At 45.3% G+C, this 17794-nt stretch overlaps 1 protein-coding gene and 1 long non-coding RNA gene across 2 annotated transcripts in view; one reads left to right on the top strand and one right to left on the bottom strand.

The window, feature by feature from the left end:
* Nucleotides 1-17794, top strand: part of LOC143989054 (uncharacterized) — a 215816-nt gene that overhangs the window by 50451 nt on the left and 147571 nt on the right. The gene's annotated exons all lie outside the window — the stretch shown is intronic.
* The window catches only part of LOC143989053 (cytochrome P450 2K1-like), a 101283-nt gene that overhangs the window by 4926 nt on the left and 78563 nt on the right, over nt 1-17794 (bottom strand). Inside the window, exon 9 of the mRNA XM_077489060.1 lies at nt 4883-5024. Within this exon, the coding sequence (XP_077345186.1) occupies nt 4883-5024 (142 nt within the window). The remainder of the gene's footprint in view (nt 1-4882; nt 5025-17794) is intronic.

Here is a 17794-nt window from a genome sequence, read left to right as displayed (position 1 = left end):
ATGGAAGGCCCCTTCCAGGTAGAGGAGATACTGGGAGTCATAAAGGATCTTAAAAAAAGCTCTGCCCCTGGACCCGACGGTCTTTCGATCCCTTACTATAAAGCCTTTGCCAACACGCTAGCCCCTCACCTGGCCAATCTCGGTAATCATAAAGCTAATGGAGGCCCCCTGGATCCCCACCTTAACACGGCGTATATCACGGTCATCCCCAAACCTGGCAAGAACTTGGAAGATGTCAGCAACTACAGACCGATTTCCCTCATTAATAATGATCTCAAAATTCTCACGAAAGTTATGGCCAATAGGCTAGCTTCCTTCATCGGACGCTACGTCCACAAGGACCAAGTTGGTTTTATCCCCGGCAGACAGGGACCTGATCAAATTCGGAGGGCGATCGATATTATCTCCATTCTGCAGTCTAATTGGGAAGGGGGACCCAAACAATCTGGCTTCCTCCTTTCCTTAGATATTCAGAAGGCTTTCGACTCGGTCTCATGGCAGTACATCTTCCAGCTCTTTGACAGGTGGGGATTTGGGGCTCGTTTCCTGGGCTTATTACGGGCCTTATACTCCCAGCCGAGGGCCCAAATTCGAATGCAGGGATACCTCTCCGCTCCAATTCCCATCACCAGGGGGACCAGACAGGGGTGCCCCCTATCCCCCCTCATATTTGCAATAGCCATTGAAACACTGGCGATCGCAGTCCGCCACAACATAGACATTGGAGGTGTCCAATGCGGTAGTCAAACGCACAAATGCGGACTCTTCGCGGACGACATACTGTTATTCCTTACCTCCCCCCTCACAACCCTGCCCAACTTATCCCGGGTACTGGACGACTTTGCCAAGGTCTCAGGCTTGCGGGTTAATTACTCCAAGTCTGTGGCTTTGAATATTTCTCTCCCCACCCACCAAGTCCTCTCACTCAAACAATCCTTTCCGTTCCAATGGAGTGACACTGCCATCCAATACTTGGGTATCTCCCTTACACCTAAAATAGAGATGTTGTATGCCCACAATTACCCCAAATTATACAGACAGCTGGAAACTGATCTCTCCTCATGGTCTAAACACGAACTATCCTGGCTTGGCCGGATTAACTCCATAAAAATGACCCTTCTCCCCAAAATCCTCTACTATTTTCGAGCCCTTCCAATACCGGTTCGGAAGGACCACCTTTGCTCTCTGCAAAGCAAAATACTGAAATATATTTGGGGTAATAAGGGGTACCGTCTATCGCAAAACACGCTCTTCCTGCACAGACGCAGGGGGGGGCTGGGCTTACCTAACCTTCACAAATACTACCTTGCAGCTCGCCTAGCCCAACTCTCCTCGATCTACTCCAAATACGAGAAACCGGATTGGCAGCCCATTGAACGCTGTTCCGTACCCTCTTTTACACTAGATTTTCTATTGTGGTGCCCGCCCAAAGCCAGGCCGCCCATCATGTCCCCATCCCTATCTCACTCCTGCGCCTTATGGGACGGTCTTCGCAAAGAGCCTTCCCTAGTCTCCACTTTAAGACCCCTTGCTCACATGTTCCGTAATCATGACTTCCCCCCTGGTCTGGACATTGAGGCCTTCAGATGGTGGTTGGACAAGGGACTATACCGGATAGGTCACTTTTTCAATTCAAGGGGTCCGATTTCCCTGGCTTATTGTATTGAACACTTAGAGCTACCAGACTCAGAGAGGTTCCGCTTCCAACAAATATCTCACTTCTTGAACTCACTTTGGAAAAACAAACCCCTTCCTCCTCCCTTTACTGAATATGAAGCCTGGTGTGGTAGGATCGGGGAGCAGAGGGGTGGTATTTCAGTGATCTATGCGGCTCTCACTTCCCCAACGGGCAAATCCCCCTATATGACGGCATGGGAATCTGATCTCCAGACCTCTGGCAGTCTTGAAACCTGGCAGCTGGCCCTAGCCAGATCCTTTCGTGGGATCCAAAACACCTCACTAATGGAGGCTAGCATCAAATTGATAACCAGGTGGTACCTCACTCCAGTCAGGCTAGCCAAAATATACCCCACGGCTAACCCCTTATGTTTTAGGGGGTGCCAACTTCGTGGCTCCATGATCCACATCTGGTGGGAATGCCCTAGGCTTCGATCGTTCTGGACTAAAATCTTCAACTTGATTTACTTAGTCACAGGCTGCCGGGTTCCGAGAACTCCAGAGGTTGCGTTACTCAATGCCCCTGTTCCTTTGCTGTCTGGTAACACTCAGAAACTAACTTATTTTATCCTATTAGGAGCCAAAATTGCGATTGCCTCCGCATGGAAGCAACCCAGACCCTCCTTCCTCGCAGTTAAGAGGAAGATATCGTGGATAATGTCCCAAGAAAAACTGTCAGGTATTCTGTCAGATACCACACCTAAATTCCGAAAGGTGTGGGACCCTTGGGCCCGTTACATGGGAATCTCTCTGCTGCCTGGGGTACCCCCAGGCTCTCCTCTAGTGACCAGACCTCACCCCTAAAGTGCCCCCTCTTACATTGAATGCTAAACATTCTCCCGCTATAACCTTCCACCCTTTCAGGACATAGCTTACATCCCCTTACCCCTCTGTCCTCCTCTTCTCCTCCTCTCTTCTTTTCTCTGTCCTTCTAGACGTTCTAAGTTTTTGGTTTGCTCAACAGAGCTGTAATTGACAGGTTCACCGTACAGTCCAATTTAATGTTGCGGTGCCCACTGCGGACGGTCCATCAACTTCTTTATCCCTCTGAGAGGGGGGGGCCTGGGAGGATACTCCCCCATCCTGGCACAGCAAGTTCCCTATTAGGGGTGTCGGGATGGGGGCTCCTGGGTGCTACCCCTAACGGTTCTATTGGGTGGGCTCTCCCTGGGGGGTCACCCTTTGTTTACCTCTATTTTTATTTAGCCCCTCGTTGAGGAGGGGCATGCTGACTGTACCCTTTAGATATTGTCTGTTTTTCACTAATGTCTCCTGTTTTCATTACTTACATTGTGTCAGCGGGCCCTCCCTGCTGCAGATTGTTTATATACTGATATATGTATGTAAGTGCCTTTATCGTAAAATAAAATCTTTTGAAAGCAAAGTCCGAAGGACCGAGTCCGTCAGACTATCCGATCGTGTGTGGGCTGCAACGGACTTTTGATTCACCAAAGTCTGACGGACTTTAGAATATGGAACATGCTTCAAATTTTCCCGAAGGAACTCCGCCGGACCCGGTCCCCTTCGAAAACTCCGCTCGTGTGTATGCTACTCCGACGGACTAAAACCGACGCTAGGGCAGCTATTGGCTACTGGCTATGAACTTCCTTATTCGAGTCGGGTCGTACGTCATCACGTTCGAATCCGTCGGAGTTTAGTGTGATCGTGTGTGGCCAAGTCCGTTCGGCCGAAAAGTCTGTCAGAACTCCGTCGGAACTCCGTCGGAACTCCGGCGGAACTCCTTTGGAAGTCTGTCGGACATAAGTCCTCTCGTGTGTACGGGGCTTAAGAAATTGAATGTATTTTCTCTTCAGGTTGAATGTGTTTTTAGGCTTTTTTTCTACTAATCAAATGTTTTAGGACATTTTTGGTCAAATGTTGATGGGTTATTTTTTTTTTCCTCTTCTGTTTTAAAGTTCTTAGGCTATTGCTTTATGTTATGTTTGGTTGGATATGGTTGGGCTAATGTTTAATGCCTTGTACACACGACCAGTTTTACAGACGGAATAAACTCTGAAGGTTTTTCCAATGGAGTTCCCGAAGGAGTTCCGCTGAAACTGTCTTGCGTACACACGATCACACCAAAGTCTGATTGTTGCGCAGTGATGTACAGCACATATGATAAGACTAGAAACAGGAAGTTCAATAGCCAGTAGCCAATAGCTTCTGTCTCGTACTTGCTTCAGAGCATGCGCCGTTTTTGGTCCGTTGGAACAGCATACAGACGAGTGGTTTTCCCGATAGGAATTAGTTCCGCTGGAAATATTTAGAACATGTTCTATTTCTAGGTCCCTCGGAATTTAAAAAAAATAAAGTCTGAAGAGGCATATACGCGATCGGAATATACGATGAAAAGCTTCTATCTTGTCTGACTTTTTCTGTCGGACATTCCGCTCATTTGTACGCGGCATAAGACTTTTTTCACGTCTGTCCAAGCATTCTTATGCCGCGTACGAGCGAACTGTATGGCGTACTTAGTCCGTCATACAATCCGACGGACAGTCCGTCATACTTTCGACTGAACGGACTTGACCACACACGGATGCACAAACAGTCCGTCGAAAGCTTGCGCGATGACGTGTACAGCACGTACGACGGGACTAGAAATAGGAAGTCCAATACACAGCAAAGCACCCTTCCGCCGTGTAAATCCTTTCTGAGCATGCGCCATTCTTAGTCCGTTGAACTAGCCTACTGACGAGCGGATTGTCCGCTGAAACCAAAGTACGACGGACAGAATTTCGAAAAATCCGAAATACTTAGTACGCCAGACTGCACGCTGAAAAAGTCTGCTGAAGCCCACACACGAGCGGACTGTCCGCTGAAATGTGTTTCGACGGACTAAGTACGCCATACAGTCCGCCCGTGTGTACGCGGCTTAACGCTATTTTCTCTTTGGATTGATTGTTGTTAGGGTAATAGAGAATGTTACATTCTCCCTGAATAATACAATTTAAATATCAAAACTAACATTTTAACTATATTAAAAGCATTCTGATGGTATATTCATGGATTTTACATGAATGTTGATACATTTACACATTTTTTTTATCTAAACAGACCAAAAAGTTCATTTTTTATTTTTTTTTAAAATGGGTCATAGTCTCACAGTATATTAGTCATTTAAGAAAGATGGTGCCCTACTCACATAACTAACTTAACTTCATAGCTCTAAAAGTGTTTACATACTGTATAAATATATTACCTGCTGAGAAAGGCATAAAAGCTTCATTTCTTAAGAACTGTCCATCGACAGTTAGAAAATGCTGAGGATAAAACTCTTCCGGTCTCTCAAAGTAAGTCTCATCTCGCAGAACAGTTGTCAGTGATGGGATAATATAAGTACCCTGAAACACAGATTGATTTTTGTTGGTGGTATTGTTTTGGAGCATATTCTATTTTAGAAAGTGTATTATTATAAAAAGAAAGAGCACGTGAGCAGATGTAAAATGAGTAAAAAAAAAAAAGGGGGAGAGGGGAGAGGAAATCCGGGAAAGAGAAGGGGAGAGGGGTTGATTAGTTTTCCAGAAGTTTATAGACAGTCCATCAAGTCTAATTAATGTTGTGTACAGGGCTAGAATTTGGGCTAGGGCACCACGACCACTGTGGGTGGTGGTTTTCTGCCCAAGGCACTTGACCCTGCACCTTGTCCCACTACATTCATTTACTTAAATATTCATACAGCTTTTCAGGTCAGTGATGATTTGCCTCTGCATAGCACTGATTAGAGCTCAGGCCCAACCCCTGCAAACCATGTCATAGTAGCCAATCATGAACGGGCAACATCAAACCTATTTGCATTATATGCCTATTTGCATTATATAACTAGGGAGGTGAAATGAGGTCTACGGTATACCTACTCAGCGCCAGTTCAATCCCACAATTTCCCCAGCAGAATGATGATAATGATAAATATACTGTGCAAAATATATAAATAAAATGTTAAAACTATACTAAACAGCTGTTTAAACAATAAAAACACACAAATAAAGTAGTATCTCAATAAACAATATAGTCCTTGAATCATAAAAATACTAAAACAGCGCTATAATTTAAAAATAATGATGATGATGAAATCGTAAGCATGTGGCAAACACCACAGGCAATAGTCTTTATGCAGTAGATGGTGTGTTGACAGTTCAGAAAATAATCAAGGTTCAGTCACAATTCTTTTAGCGTGCACCTTCCACCAAAGACAAACTCAGTAATCCACCTTGTGAAGCACACTCCCCCAGGGGGTCAAACTCAGCAGAAGCCACTATAAAGTAAGCCTTGAGTAAATGCACATCAATCACTCTGTACTGGGTCACCACTTATCCAGGAGATCCACTGATGTAAGCACTCCAATAATGTCATAAAACACAAGGATAAAAGTACATAGCGTAATCCTGTTTATTATAACATTTCCACATACAGTGGAAGTCCCCTTAATCCTAGCTGCTTACATCAAACACAGAATCAACAAGCATGAAAAAACACAGAGGGCGCTGTCACCGTATCCAGCCGTCCACTGGAAGTGTGCTGTTCCTTGCAGACACCGCTTAGCACTTCCGGGTAGAGGGCAGATCGTGGTGGAGCGCAAACGTCACTTCTGCTATCCGTGCTGGTCACGCGTGGTGACCGCACGCAATACAGCTCACCTAAATACTTCTGCCAGCACCATCCCAGCCAATCCCACACACTTGGTAACAGATGACTGATGCTAGTCACTGTCACCCTATTGGGCACGGCCGGAGTGATGATTCACAGGGAGAAAGCAATTAGGTGATGCTGAACATAATAAACACAGCTTCCATAATGACAGACAATATCATATCAAAATACCAGTATGTCAGTAGTGGAACAAACGCAACTGGAACAATACATGAGCACAAACTATCCATAAGTAAATGTGCCTATAATTAATGTGACCTATAATTATGTAATATACATCTGGCATAGGGTCGTTGGAGAACCCTTTTAGCCATATTGGAACCTGGAAAAAATAAGGATACATATGTTAGATATCCCTTATAAGGCAAAGTAATGATATAGTGTATACACAAGCACAACAGGGAAATAATCATGCTGATATTCACCACAAATGGGTAAAATTACAATCCTTAACCACTTTCCGACCGGCACGCGACAATGTACGTTGGCAGAATGGCACGGGCAGGCAAATTGGAGTACAGGTATGTCAATTTGAAATTGCAGTGGGCGCACGTGCCAGTCAGGACCCCCGTGAGTCCGGTCGCTGGGCCCGAGGACTCGATCGCCGCTGTGTGTTAGTGAACACTGGAGGCTGAACGGGGAGATGCGGAAGTAAACAGCATCTCCCCTTTCTCCCTAGCAACAAGTGACTGATCTCTGCTATCTGTGATTGGAGCAGAGATCAGTGTTCACTAACACACAGCCATGCCCCCCACAGTTAGTAACATGCCCCTAGGACACACTTAACCCCTACACTGCCACACCCTGGTAAACCCCTTCACTGCCAGTGTAATTTACACAGGAATCACTGCATTTGTATAGCACTGATTGCTGTATAAATTACAATGGTCCCAAAAATGTGTCAAAAATGCCCGATGTGTCCGCCATAATGTCACAGTCACAATAAAAATCGCTGATCGCCGCCATTACTAGTAAAAAAAAATTATAAAAAGGCCATAAAACTATCTTCTATTTTGTAAACGCTATAAATTTTGCGCAAACCAATCAATTGGAACCTGCTTATTGCGATTTTTTTTACCAAAAATATGTAGAAGAATACGTATCGGCCTAAACTGAGGAAAAAAATGTTTTTATATATTTTTGGGGGATATTTATTATAGCAAAAAGTAAAAAATAATGCGTTTTTTTCAAAATGTCTGTCTTTTCTTGTTTATAGCGGAAAAATCAAAAATCGCAGGGGTGATCAAATATCACCAAATGAAAGCTCTATTTGTGTGAAAAAAAGGACGTCAATTTTGTTTGGGAGCCACGTCGCACGACCACGCAATTGTCAGTTAAACCGGTGCAGTGTCGAATCTCAAAAAGTGGTCTGGTCTTAAGCCAGCAAAATGGTCTGGTCTGAAAGTGGTTAATATAGAATATAGTGTTATTCATTATTTTATATATACGAGTGCCAGTTATTCCAATGCTAATAATGGCAATTGCTGGTCACTTTAATATAAAAAAAGGACCTAATATAAAGAACAATAGCTAAATAATATGGCATAAATTTAAAACCAGAGGTCTGAGGATAAATATGTCATCAAATGTCATAAAATATCTATCAGGTGATGTAAACAAATAAATAGAGAGAGACTAGGGATATGAGTATATAAAAAAACATAATGATAATAATCACAACGTGTCGCCCAAATATATCCATTGGGTCTCACGTTTAGAGAAAAGTCTAGAAAAACAAATGAGAACATGGTGGGACATATGCACTCTGGAACAATACATGAAAGAGAAAATCATTTTTAAGAGTCTAAGATGGGAGGTAGTTCCTCAGGATGGTCTGGATGACCCTGAATCTACCAATGAATGGCTGGAATTCTTTAATGGGATAGGTTTGAAGTTACAGGATCTAATAAAAAATAAATAAATGTACCAAAATGTCACGTTTGGAAACTAGAATTAAGGAGCTGCAGGTACAACTCAAACCCATTAAAGATTCCCAACAAGTAATTGATTTTAATATGCGTATTAAAAAGAAACTGGAAAAAGTGGATAAATACACGCAGAGAAAAAAGACTAAGAAATTCCATAGAGATATGGGAGATTTTCGATCAAATTTTAAATTTCTGTGGCAACAATCAAAAGGTCCAGTGGCTAATAATAGGAATATTGAAGTCACACGATCTGAAAATCCCACGGGGAGATCACAACCTAAGTGCTAAGTGGTGTCTGCAAGGAACAGCACACTTCCAGCGGACGGCTGGATACGGTGACAGCGCCCTCTGTGTTTTTTCATGCTTGTTGTCTCTGTGTTTGATGTAAGCAGCTAGGATTAAGGGGACTTCCACTGTATGTGGAAATGTTATAATAAACAGGATTACGCTATGTACTTTTATCCTTGTGTTTTATGACATTATTGGAGTCCTTACATCATTTTTAAAAAGATAAAAGAGTGCACTCACATACATCGCACTGCGCCCCAGTGCTAGGTAACAAGTAGTTGTAAAAGCAATTCTAAAGCAGAGTATCCCATAAGGATCATCGTGTGAGGATGTGGGTCACAATCACAGTCACGTGGTTTCCGTACGCGTTATGTCCCAAGGGGGCAGGACTTCATCAGCCCTAGCACTGGGGCGCAGTGCGATGTATGTGAGTGCACTCTTTTATCTTTTTAAAATAAATATTGCTTTATAATCGGAGAGCACTAGATTTTGCTACTTTTATTTCATGTGTCATATCTGGAAGAAAATGACAATACTATACTAGAGATACGGCAAGCTCTACAAGTGATTCCAGGGTTTGGATCTGTCTATTAACCCCTGAAGGGGAATGCTGTATTAGACCTGTCTGATTTACTCAGGGGTCCATCTCTTGAGGTGAGCGGCCATGTCTATCAGTGGTGGAGGGTGTCACTCAAGTCACCATATCTGATGCATAGATCACCTGACTCACTGGATTCCTTGGGGCTTTTTTTGCTGAGCTCATCACTTTTATCTCAACTATAGTGAATGGACTGCCTGTTGTGTTTTTTATGTTTGTTTTTTAATATTTTAGTTTAAGTATCTGCGCTGTACTGCTTTTTTATGAATCACAGAAGCGGGGCATGACAAATCTGGGGTTGTTCTGTACTCCAGGTTGCCAAATTTCATTGATTTTTATCAAAAATTACAGTGGCTACAGATTTAAAAGGAAAGATAATTTTTAATAAAATTAAATTACAACATGGACCATGTAGCAATTTTATATGCTTTAATTTTCTTTGATTGCTATATATTTTTTTAAATAAAAGTGAAGTTATGATTTAATATTATCTTAATGCCTTATTGTGAACAATAATATTTTTTATATGTTGTTAGGCTTCATTCACATGGACTTGTACATCCAGGGCATAGGGCTGTGTTTACCAAAGCCAGTTGCACAGGTGTTCGCAGGCAGTCCCATTCATGTCTATTGAGATGCAGCAATGGCACGGAAACAGGTGCTGGCCCCAATTTGAGAGCTGTGGAGGTCTGGGCAAGTGTCCCCAAATGCAAATGGTGTTTTTCAAACTGTGGTCACTTTGTCAACGGTGCAAAACAAGTCAACTGCCCAGACCTTTAACTGGCCTTAACAGCAACGAACACTTGGAAGGGCTATGCATGTCAAACAACAACAAAGACAAATTCCCAACTCAATTTACCAGGAAGCCTGCAACAAACTAAATTGTCCTAACAGTTCATGTTAAAATCAGGGGTTTAGTTTGCGAAGGCCTCAAAAAGGCACCCCCGTATTATCAGCAGTCTTAACCCTATAATTTTGAGAGCTACCATAGTAGAAGAACATATATAACAATGAATAGATTAGACAAGTATGCCTGGAGGGAACCCACTCCTCCTTAAAGGTACAGGGGAAAACTGGACACCCTGCACATAACACAATTGCAGCAAAGGCATCCGGTGAGTGTCCATGATCACTTTTCAAACTTGTCACACTAGTAACATACAAGTGAAATTCATATCTCCCAACTTTCTGAAATGTGAAAAAGGGACCTCTTTGTATCTAGGCAAAGGACACACCCCTGCCATGACACTTAAGCCTCGTACACACGGTACGATTGTTGGCCAACCGAGCATCTGATTTGTGTCAAAAGGGTGTGTGCCAGGACCTTGTCTTGCATACTAATGTTACACAATTGTTGTGTCACAAACACAAACATGGTGACATACTACAAGGAATTGAAGTTCTTGAGTGCCACCCTTTGGGCCCCTTCTGCTAATTTCGTGTTTGGTGAGCATTGATTCAGAGCATTTTTGTACTTTCGACTTTTGTTTTACGGATTTGTGTACTGACCATACGAAAATCTGACATCAAACCGTTGTCCGCCAAAAATTTACTAGCCTGCCATCCAACATTTGTTGGCAGAAAGTTGGACAACAATTGTCAGAAGGAGCGTACTAACGGTAAGATTTTAGGACAACAGTCTGTCAACAGACAATTCCCTACCAACAATCATACCGTGTGTACGAGGCTTTAATTACACAGATCATTGTTTAAGGCAACACATGTATGAATTTTAGAGGATGGATGAAAGTTTCAGCATTGTAGAGTAGTTGTAATAGCTAAATAAGCCGCATTCCAGATCCATGTAAAGAGCCAATAAAAAATGTCTCTTTACCACATGACTGGCTGTGTCCAATCACAGCCGGTCACATGTACTGTCTACATGCACGTGCAGAGCGGCGATCGGGGACGAGGCTTGTCACCCTGACACAGCCCAATCCCGATCGCAGTAAAGAGCCAATGAAATTGTCTCTTTACCACGTGACGGGCTGTGTACAATCACAGCAGGCCATAGAATATCAGCAAACCACAGTAACGAGATGCTACCGGGCTCTCCTCACACCCAGATCGGGTGTGAGAAGGAGATTGCGGTAACATCTCAATACCACTTAGTGTAAACCAACCACACTGATTACCCCCCTAATAAAGAGGACTTTTCACCATTCATCAAAGTACCTGTCATCACCCATCAAAGTACCTGTCACCACCCATCAAAGGACCCGAGTACCTGTCACAGCCCATCTGAGTACCCGAGTACCTGAGTACCTGTCACAGCCCATCTGAGTACCCAGGTACCTGTCACAGACCATCTGAGTACCCGAGTACCTGAGTACCTGTCACAGCCCATCTGAGTACCCAAGTACCTGAGTACCTGTCACAGTCCATCTGAGTACTGGCGTACCTGAGTACCTGTCACAGTCCATCTGAGTACCGGAGTACCTGAGTACCTGCACAGTCCATCAAAGAACCAGAGTACCTGTCACAGTCCATCTGAGTACCTGAGTACCTGTTACAGCCCATCTGAGTACCCAGGTACCTGTCACAGACCATCTGAGTACCCGTGTACCTGAGTACCTGTCACAGCCCATCTGAGTACCCAAGTACCTGAGTACCTGTCACAGTCCATCTGAGTACTGGCGTACCTGAGTACCTGTCACAGTCCATCTGAGTACCGGAGTACCTGAGTACCTGCACAGTCCATCTGAGTACCTGAGTACCTGTCACAGTCCATCTGAGTACCGGAGTACCTGAGTACCTGTCACAGTCCATCTGAGTACCTGAGTACCTGAGTACCTGTCACAGTTCATCTGAGTACCTGAGTACCTGTCACAGTCCATTCCAGCACCCGAGTACCTGAGTACCTGTCACAGCCCATCTGAGTACCCGAGTACCTGAGTACCTGTCACAGCCTGCAACAAACTAAATTGTCCTAACAGTTCATGTTAAAAACAGGGGTTTAGTTTGCGAAGGCCTCAAAAAGGCACCCCCGTATTATCAGCAGTCCTAACCCTAGAATATCAGCAAACCACGGTAACGAGATGCTACCGGGTTCTCCTCACACACAGATCGGGTGTGAGAAAGAGATTGCGGTAACATCTCATTACCACTTAGTGTAAACCAACCACACTGATTACCCCCCTAATAAAGAGGACTTTTCACCATCCATCAAAGTACCTGTCATCACCCATCAAAGTACCTTTCACCACCCATCAAAGAACCAGAGTACCTGTCACAGTCCATCTGAGTACCTGAGTACCTGTTACAGCCCATCTGAGTACCCAGGTACCTGTCACAGACCATCTGAGTACCCGTGTACCTGAGTACCTGTCACAGCCCATCTGAGTACCCAAGTACCTGAGTACCTGTCACAGTCCATCTGAGTACTGGCGTACCTGAGTACCTGTCACAGTCCATCTGAGTACCGGAGTACCTGAGTACCTGCACAGTCCATCTGAGTACCTGAGTACCTGTCACAGTCCATCTGAGTACCGGAGTACCTGAGTACCTGTCACAGTCCATCTGAGTACCTGAGTACCTGTCACAGTTCATCTGAGTACCTGAGTACCTGTCACAGTCCATTCCAGCACCCGAGTACCTGAGTACCTGTCACAGCCCATCTGAGTACCTGAGTACCTGAGTACCTGTCACAGCCTGCAACAAACTAAATTGTCCTAACAGTTCATGTTAAAAACAGGGGTTTAGTTTGCGAAGGCCTCAAAAAGGCACCCCCGTATTATCAGCAGTCCTAACCCTAGAATATCAGCAAACCACGGTAACGAGATGCTACCGGGTTCTCCTCACACACAGATCGGGTGTGAGAAAGAGATTGCGGTAACATCTCATTACCACTTAGTGTAAACCAACCACACTGATTACCCCCCTAATAAAGAGGACTTTTCACCATCCATCAAAGTACCTGTCATCACCCATCAAAGTACCTTTCACCACCCATCAAAGAACCAGAGTACCTGTCACAGTCCATCTGAGTACCTGAGTACCTGTTACAGCCCATCTGAGTACCCAGGTACCTGTCACAGACCATCTGAGTACCCGTGTACCTGAGTACCTGTCACAGCCCATCTGAGTACCCAAGTACCTGAGTACCTGTCACAGTCCATCTGAGTACTGGCGTACCTGAGTACCTGTCACAGTCCATCTGAGTACCGGAGTACCTGAGTACCTGCACAGTCCATCTGAGTACCTGAGTACCTGTCACAGTCCATCTGAGTACCGGAGTACCTGAGTACCTGTCACAGTCCATCTGAGTACCTGAGTACCTGTCACAGTTCATCTGAGTACCTGAGTACCTGTCACAGTCCATTCCAGCACCCGAGTACCTGAGTACCTGTCACAGCCCATCTGAGTACCTGAGTACCTGAGTACCTGTCACAGCCTGCAACAAACTAAATTGTCCTAACAGTTCATGTTAAAAACAGGGGTTTAGTTTGCGAAGGCCTCAAAAAGGCACCCCCGTATTATCAGCAGTCCTAACCCTAGAATATCAGCAAACCACGGTAACGAGATGCTACCGGGTTCTCCTCACACACAGATCGGGTGTGAGAAAGAGATTGCGGTAACATCTCATTACCACTTAGTGTAAACCAACCACACTGATTACCCCCCTAATAAAGAGGACTTTTCACCATCCATCAAAGTACCTGTCATCACCCATCAAAGTACCTTTCACCACCCATCAAAGAACCAGAGTACCTGTCACAGTCCATCTGAGTACCTGAGTACCTGTTACAGCCCATCTGAGTACCCAGGTACCTGTCACAGACCATCTGAGTACCCGTGTACCTGAGTACCTGTCACAGCCCATCTGAGTACCCAAGTACCTGAGTACCTGTCACAGTCCATCTGAGTACTGGCGTACCTGAGTACCTGTCACAGTCCATCTGAGTACCGGAGTACCTGAGTACCTGCACAGTCCATCTGAGTACCTGAGTACCTGTCACAGTCCATCTGAGTACCGGAGTACCTGTCACAGTTCATCTGAGTACCTGAGTACCTGTCACAGTCCATTCCAGCACCCGAGTACCTGAGTACCTGTCACAGTTCATCTGAATACCCAAGTACCTGTCACAGTTCATCTGAGTACATGAGTACCTGAGCACCTGTCACAGCCCATCTAAGTACCTGTCACAGTTCATCTGAGTACCTGTCACAGTCCATCTGAGAACCGGAGTACCTGAGTACCTGTCACAGTCCATCTGAGTACCTGTCACAGTCCATTTGAGTACTGGAGTACCTGAGTACCTGTCACAGTCCACCTGAGTACCTGTCACGGTTCATTTTGAGTACCTAAGTATCCGAGTACCTGAGTACATGTCACAATCCATCTGAGTACCTGAGTACCTGTCACAGTTCATCTGAGTGCCCGAGTACCTGAGTACCTCTCACAGTCCATTCGAGCACCCGAGTACCTGGGTACCTGTCACAGTTCATCTGAATACCCAAGTACCTGTCACAGTTCATCTGAGTACATGTGTACCTGAGCACCTGTCACAGCCCATCTAAGTATCTGTCACAGTTCATCTGAGTACCTGTCACAGTCCATCTGAGTACCTGTCACAGCCCATCTGAGTACCTGAGTACCTGTTACCCCCATCAGAATACCCGAGTACCTATCTGTAGCCCATCAGAGTAGCCAAGTGCCTGTCACCAGGCCATCAGAATATCCGAGAATCTGTCAGCAGGCAGTCAGAGTACCCGAATACCTATCACCAGCCCATCAGAGTAACAGAGTACCTGTCACCAGGCCATCAGAGTACCCAAGTACCTGTCACCAGGCCATCAGAGTACCCGAGTACCTTTCACCAGCCCATCGGAGTAACAGGGTACCTGTCACCAGCCCATCAGAGTAACCGAGTACCTGTCACAGCCCATCAGAATACCCGAGTACCTATCTGCAGCCCATCATGCCTCATAGTATATACGTTGGGATGTTTGCTTTCCAAAATGGGGTCATTTTGTGGGTGATTCCACTGTCCTGGTGCTCCAGGACCTTCAAAACTGTGATAGGTAAGAATGAAATGAGATGTGTAATTTATGCTCCTAGAACACCTGAAGGTACTTCTTCAATGTTGGGCCTCTGTATGTGGTCAGGCTGTGTAAAAGTCTCACACATGTGGTATCACCATACTCAGGAGGAGTAGCATAATGTGTTTTGGGGTGTAATTTTTGCTATATACATGCTATGTATTAGAAACATCTTATAAATTGACAACTTTGTGTAAAAAAAAAAAAAGATTTTCATTTTCTTTCCACGTTTTCTGAAGACTTGTGGAAAAAATGAGCAATTCAAAAGACTCATTATGCCACACAGAATAGACGTTGGGATGTGTGCTTTCCAAAATGGGGACATTTTGTGGGTAATTCCACTGTCCTGGGGCTCCAGGGCCTTCACAAATGTAATAGGTCGTTAGGAAATCAGCGGTGTAATTTATGCTCCTAGAACCCCTGATGGTGCTCCCTGCATGTTGGACCTCTCTGTGTGGCCAGGCTGTGTAAAAGTCCCCACACATGTGGTATGGCCATACTGGGGAGGAGTAGTAGAACTAGATGTAGAATGTATTTTGGGGTGTAATTGGAAGTATGTATATGCTGTGTGTGAGAAATAACTTGTTATTATGACAATTTTGTGAGAAATTTTTTTTTTAATTTTTCCAAGAATTGTGGGGAAACAATTACAACTTAAAGGGCGTGGCCTGGATCTGCTCTAAGATGGACACTTAATAGCAGAGCTCCGGTTCCACGAGCCAAATATAACAGCTTCACACTCAATAGAGAATGGGAAGTACAGCCCGGAGTGCCTCAGCAACTCATTCCCGCTCACCCAGAACCCAGGACACGCAGCTCAGCTGTCATATCCCGGAGATTTTCCGGGCATGGCCACAAGGAGCCATGGCGGCGACTCAGGCCTCCACACAGGAGTCCCGCTCCACCAACAGAGACGTTCACAGAGACTGGAGCTGCAACCCTCCCTCTCAGAGCTCACACTCTTCCTCCGCACTAAGTCTGTTGGATTTCAGAGCGGTGGCTGCGGACATAAAAAGCACACTATTGGCAGCAATCTCGGACCTGCGATCGGATATTCAGGCCATTGCTCTGAGAGTAGAAGAGGTGGAAGAGACACAAGAAAACCATGATGCCGCACTGTGTCAAGTGCAACAAGTGTGAGAGAGATAAACCGCCACATGGAGCATCTTGACAACCATGACAGACGCCGCAACTTCAGGATAAGAGGGCTCCCAGAAGCAATCGAACCAGCGCAACTCACACGTTCGGTAACTGCACTATTCAACGACCTTTTGGAGAGACCCCCTGACTCCCCGGTAGCCATGGAACGTATCCATAGAGCACTGTGCCCGAGGGGTAGCGACATGGACCTACCTAGAGACATTATATGTTGCCTAAATGATTTTCAACTGAAAGAGGAGATAATCCACAAGGCGAGAAACAGACCACACTTCACATTCCAGGGGCAGTGGCGGAATTATAGGGGTCGCCAAGATCGCCATGGCGACCGGGCCCCTTGCTGCAGGGGGCCCGAGGGCCCCCTGTACTCTTCGATAGGAGGGGGGGCTGAGAGGAGCTCCCCGATCATCAGCCGAACTGAAATCGGCACTGTGCGGGAGCTCCTCACATTAGGCTTATTGAAAGCACAGTGTGTGCTCTTTGTCTCCCCCTAGAGTGCAGTACCCGGCAGGAAGAGCAAAAGGTAAATGTCTGCTGTTTTTTTTTTTAATAAGACTATCTACTGTATTTGTGTTTGTATGTGTGTGTGTGTGTGAGCATGCTTGTATGAGTGAACATGCTTGTATGTGTGTGTGAACATGCTTGTATGTGTGTGTGAACATGCTTGTATGTATGTGTGTGTGAGCATGCTTGTATGTGCATGTGTGTGAGCATGCTTGTATGTGTGTGTGAGCATGCTTGTATGTATGTGTGTGTGAGCATGCTTGTATGTGCATGTGTGTGAGCATGCTTGTATGTGCATGTGTGTGAGCATGCTTGTATGTGTGTGAGCATGCTTGTGTGTGCGTGTGTGTGTGTGTGTGTGAGCATGCTTGTGTGTGTGAGCATGCTTGTATGTGCGTGTGTGTGAGCATGCTTGTATGTGCGTGTGAGCATGCTTGTGTGTGCGTGTGAGCATGCTTGTGTGTGCGTGTGAGCATGCTTGCGTGTGTGTGAGCATGCTTGTATGTGCGTGTGTGTGTGAGCATGCTTGTATGTGCATGTGTGTGTGAGCATGCTTCTATGTGTGTGTGTGTGAGCATGCTTGTATGTGTGTGTGTGTGTGAGCATGTGTGTGTGTGTGTGTGTGAGCATGCATGTGTGCGTGTGTGTGAGCATGCATGTATGTGTGTGTGAGCATGCCTGTATGTGTGTGCGTGAGCATGCTTGTATGTGTGTGTGTGAGCATGCATGTATGTGTGTGCGTGTGTGTGAGCATGCATGTGTGTGTGTGAGCATTAATGTATGTGTGTGTGTGTGTGTGAGCATGCTTGTGTGTGTGTGAGCATGCTTGTATGTGTGTGAGCATGCATGTATGTGTGTGTGTGTGTGTGAGCATTAATGTATGTGTGTGTGTGTGTGAGCATGCTTGTGTGTGTGTGTGAGCATGCTTGTGTGTGTGAGCATGCTT

This window comes from Lithobates pipiens, unplaced genomic scaffold (genome assembly GCF_037356315.1).
Source record: "Lithobates pipiens isolate NorthernLeopardFrog02 unplaced genomic scaffold, aLitPip1_a1.2 Scaffold_18, whole genome shotgun sequence".
Lineage (NCBI taxonomy): Eukaryota > Metazoa > Chordata > Amphibia > Anura > Ranidae > Lithobates > Lithobates pipiens.
This window is presented reverse-complemented; position numbering and strand designations above follow the sequence as displayed.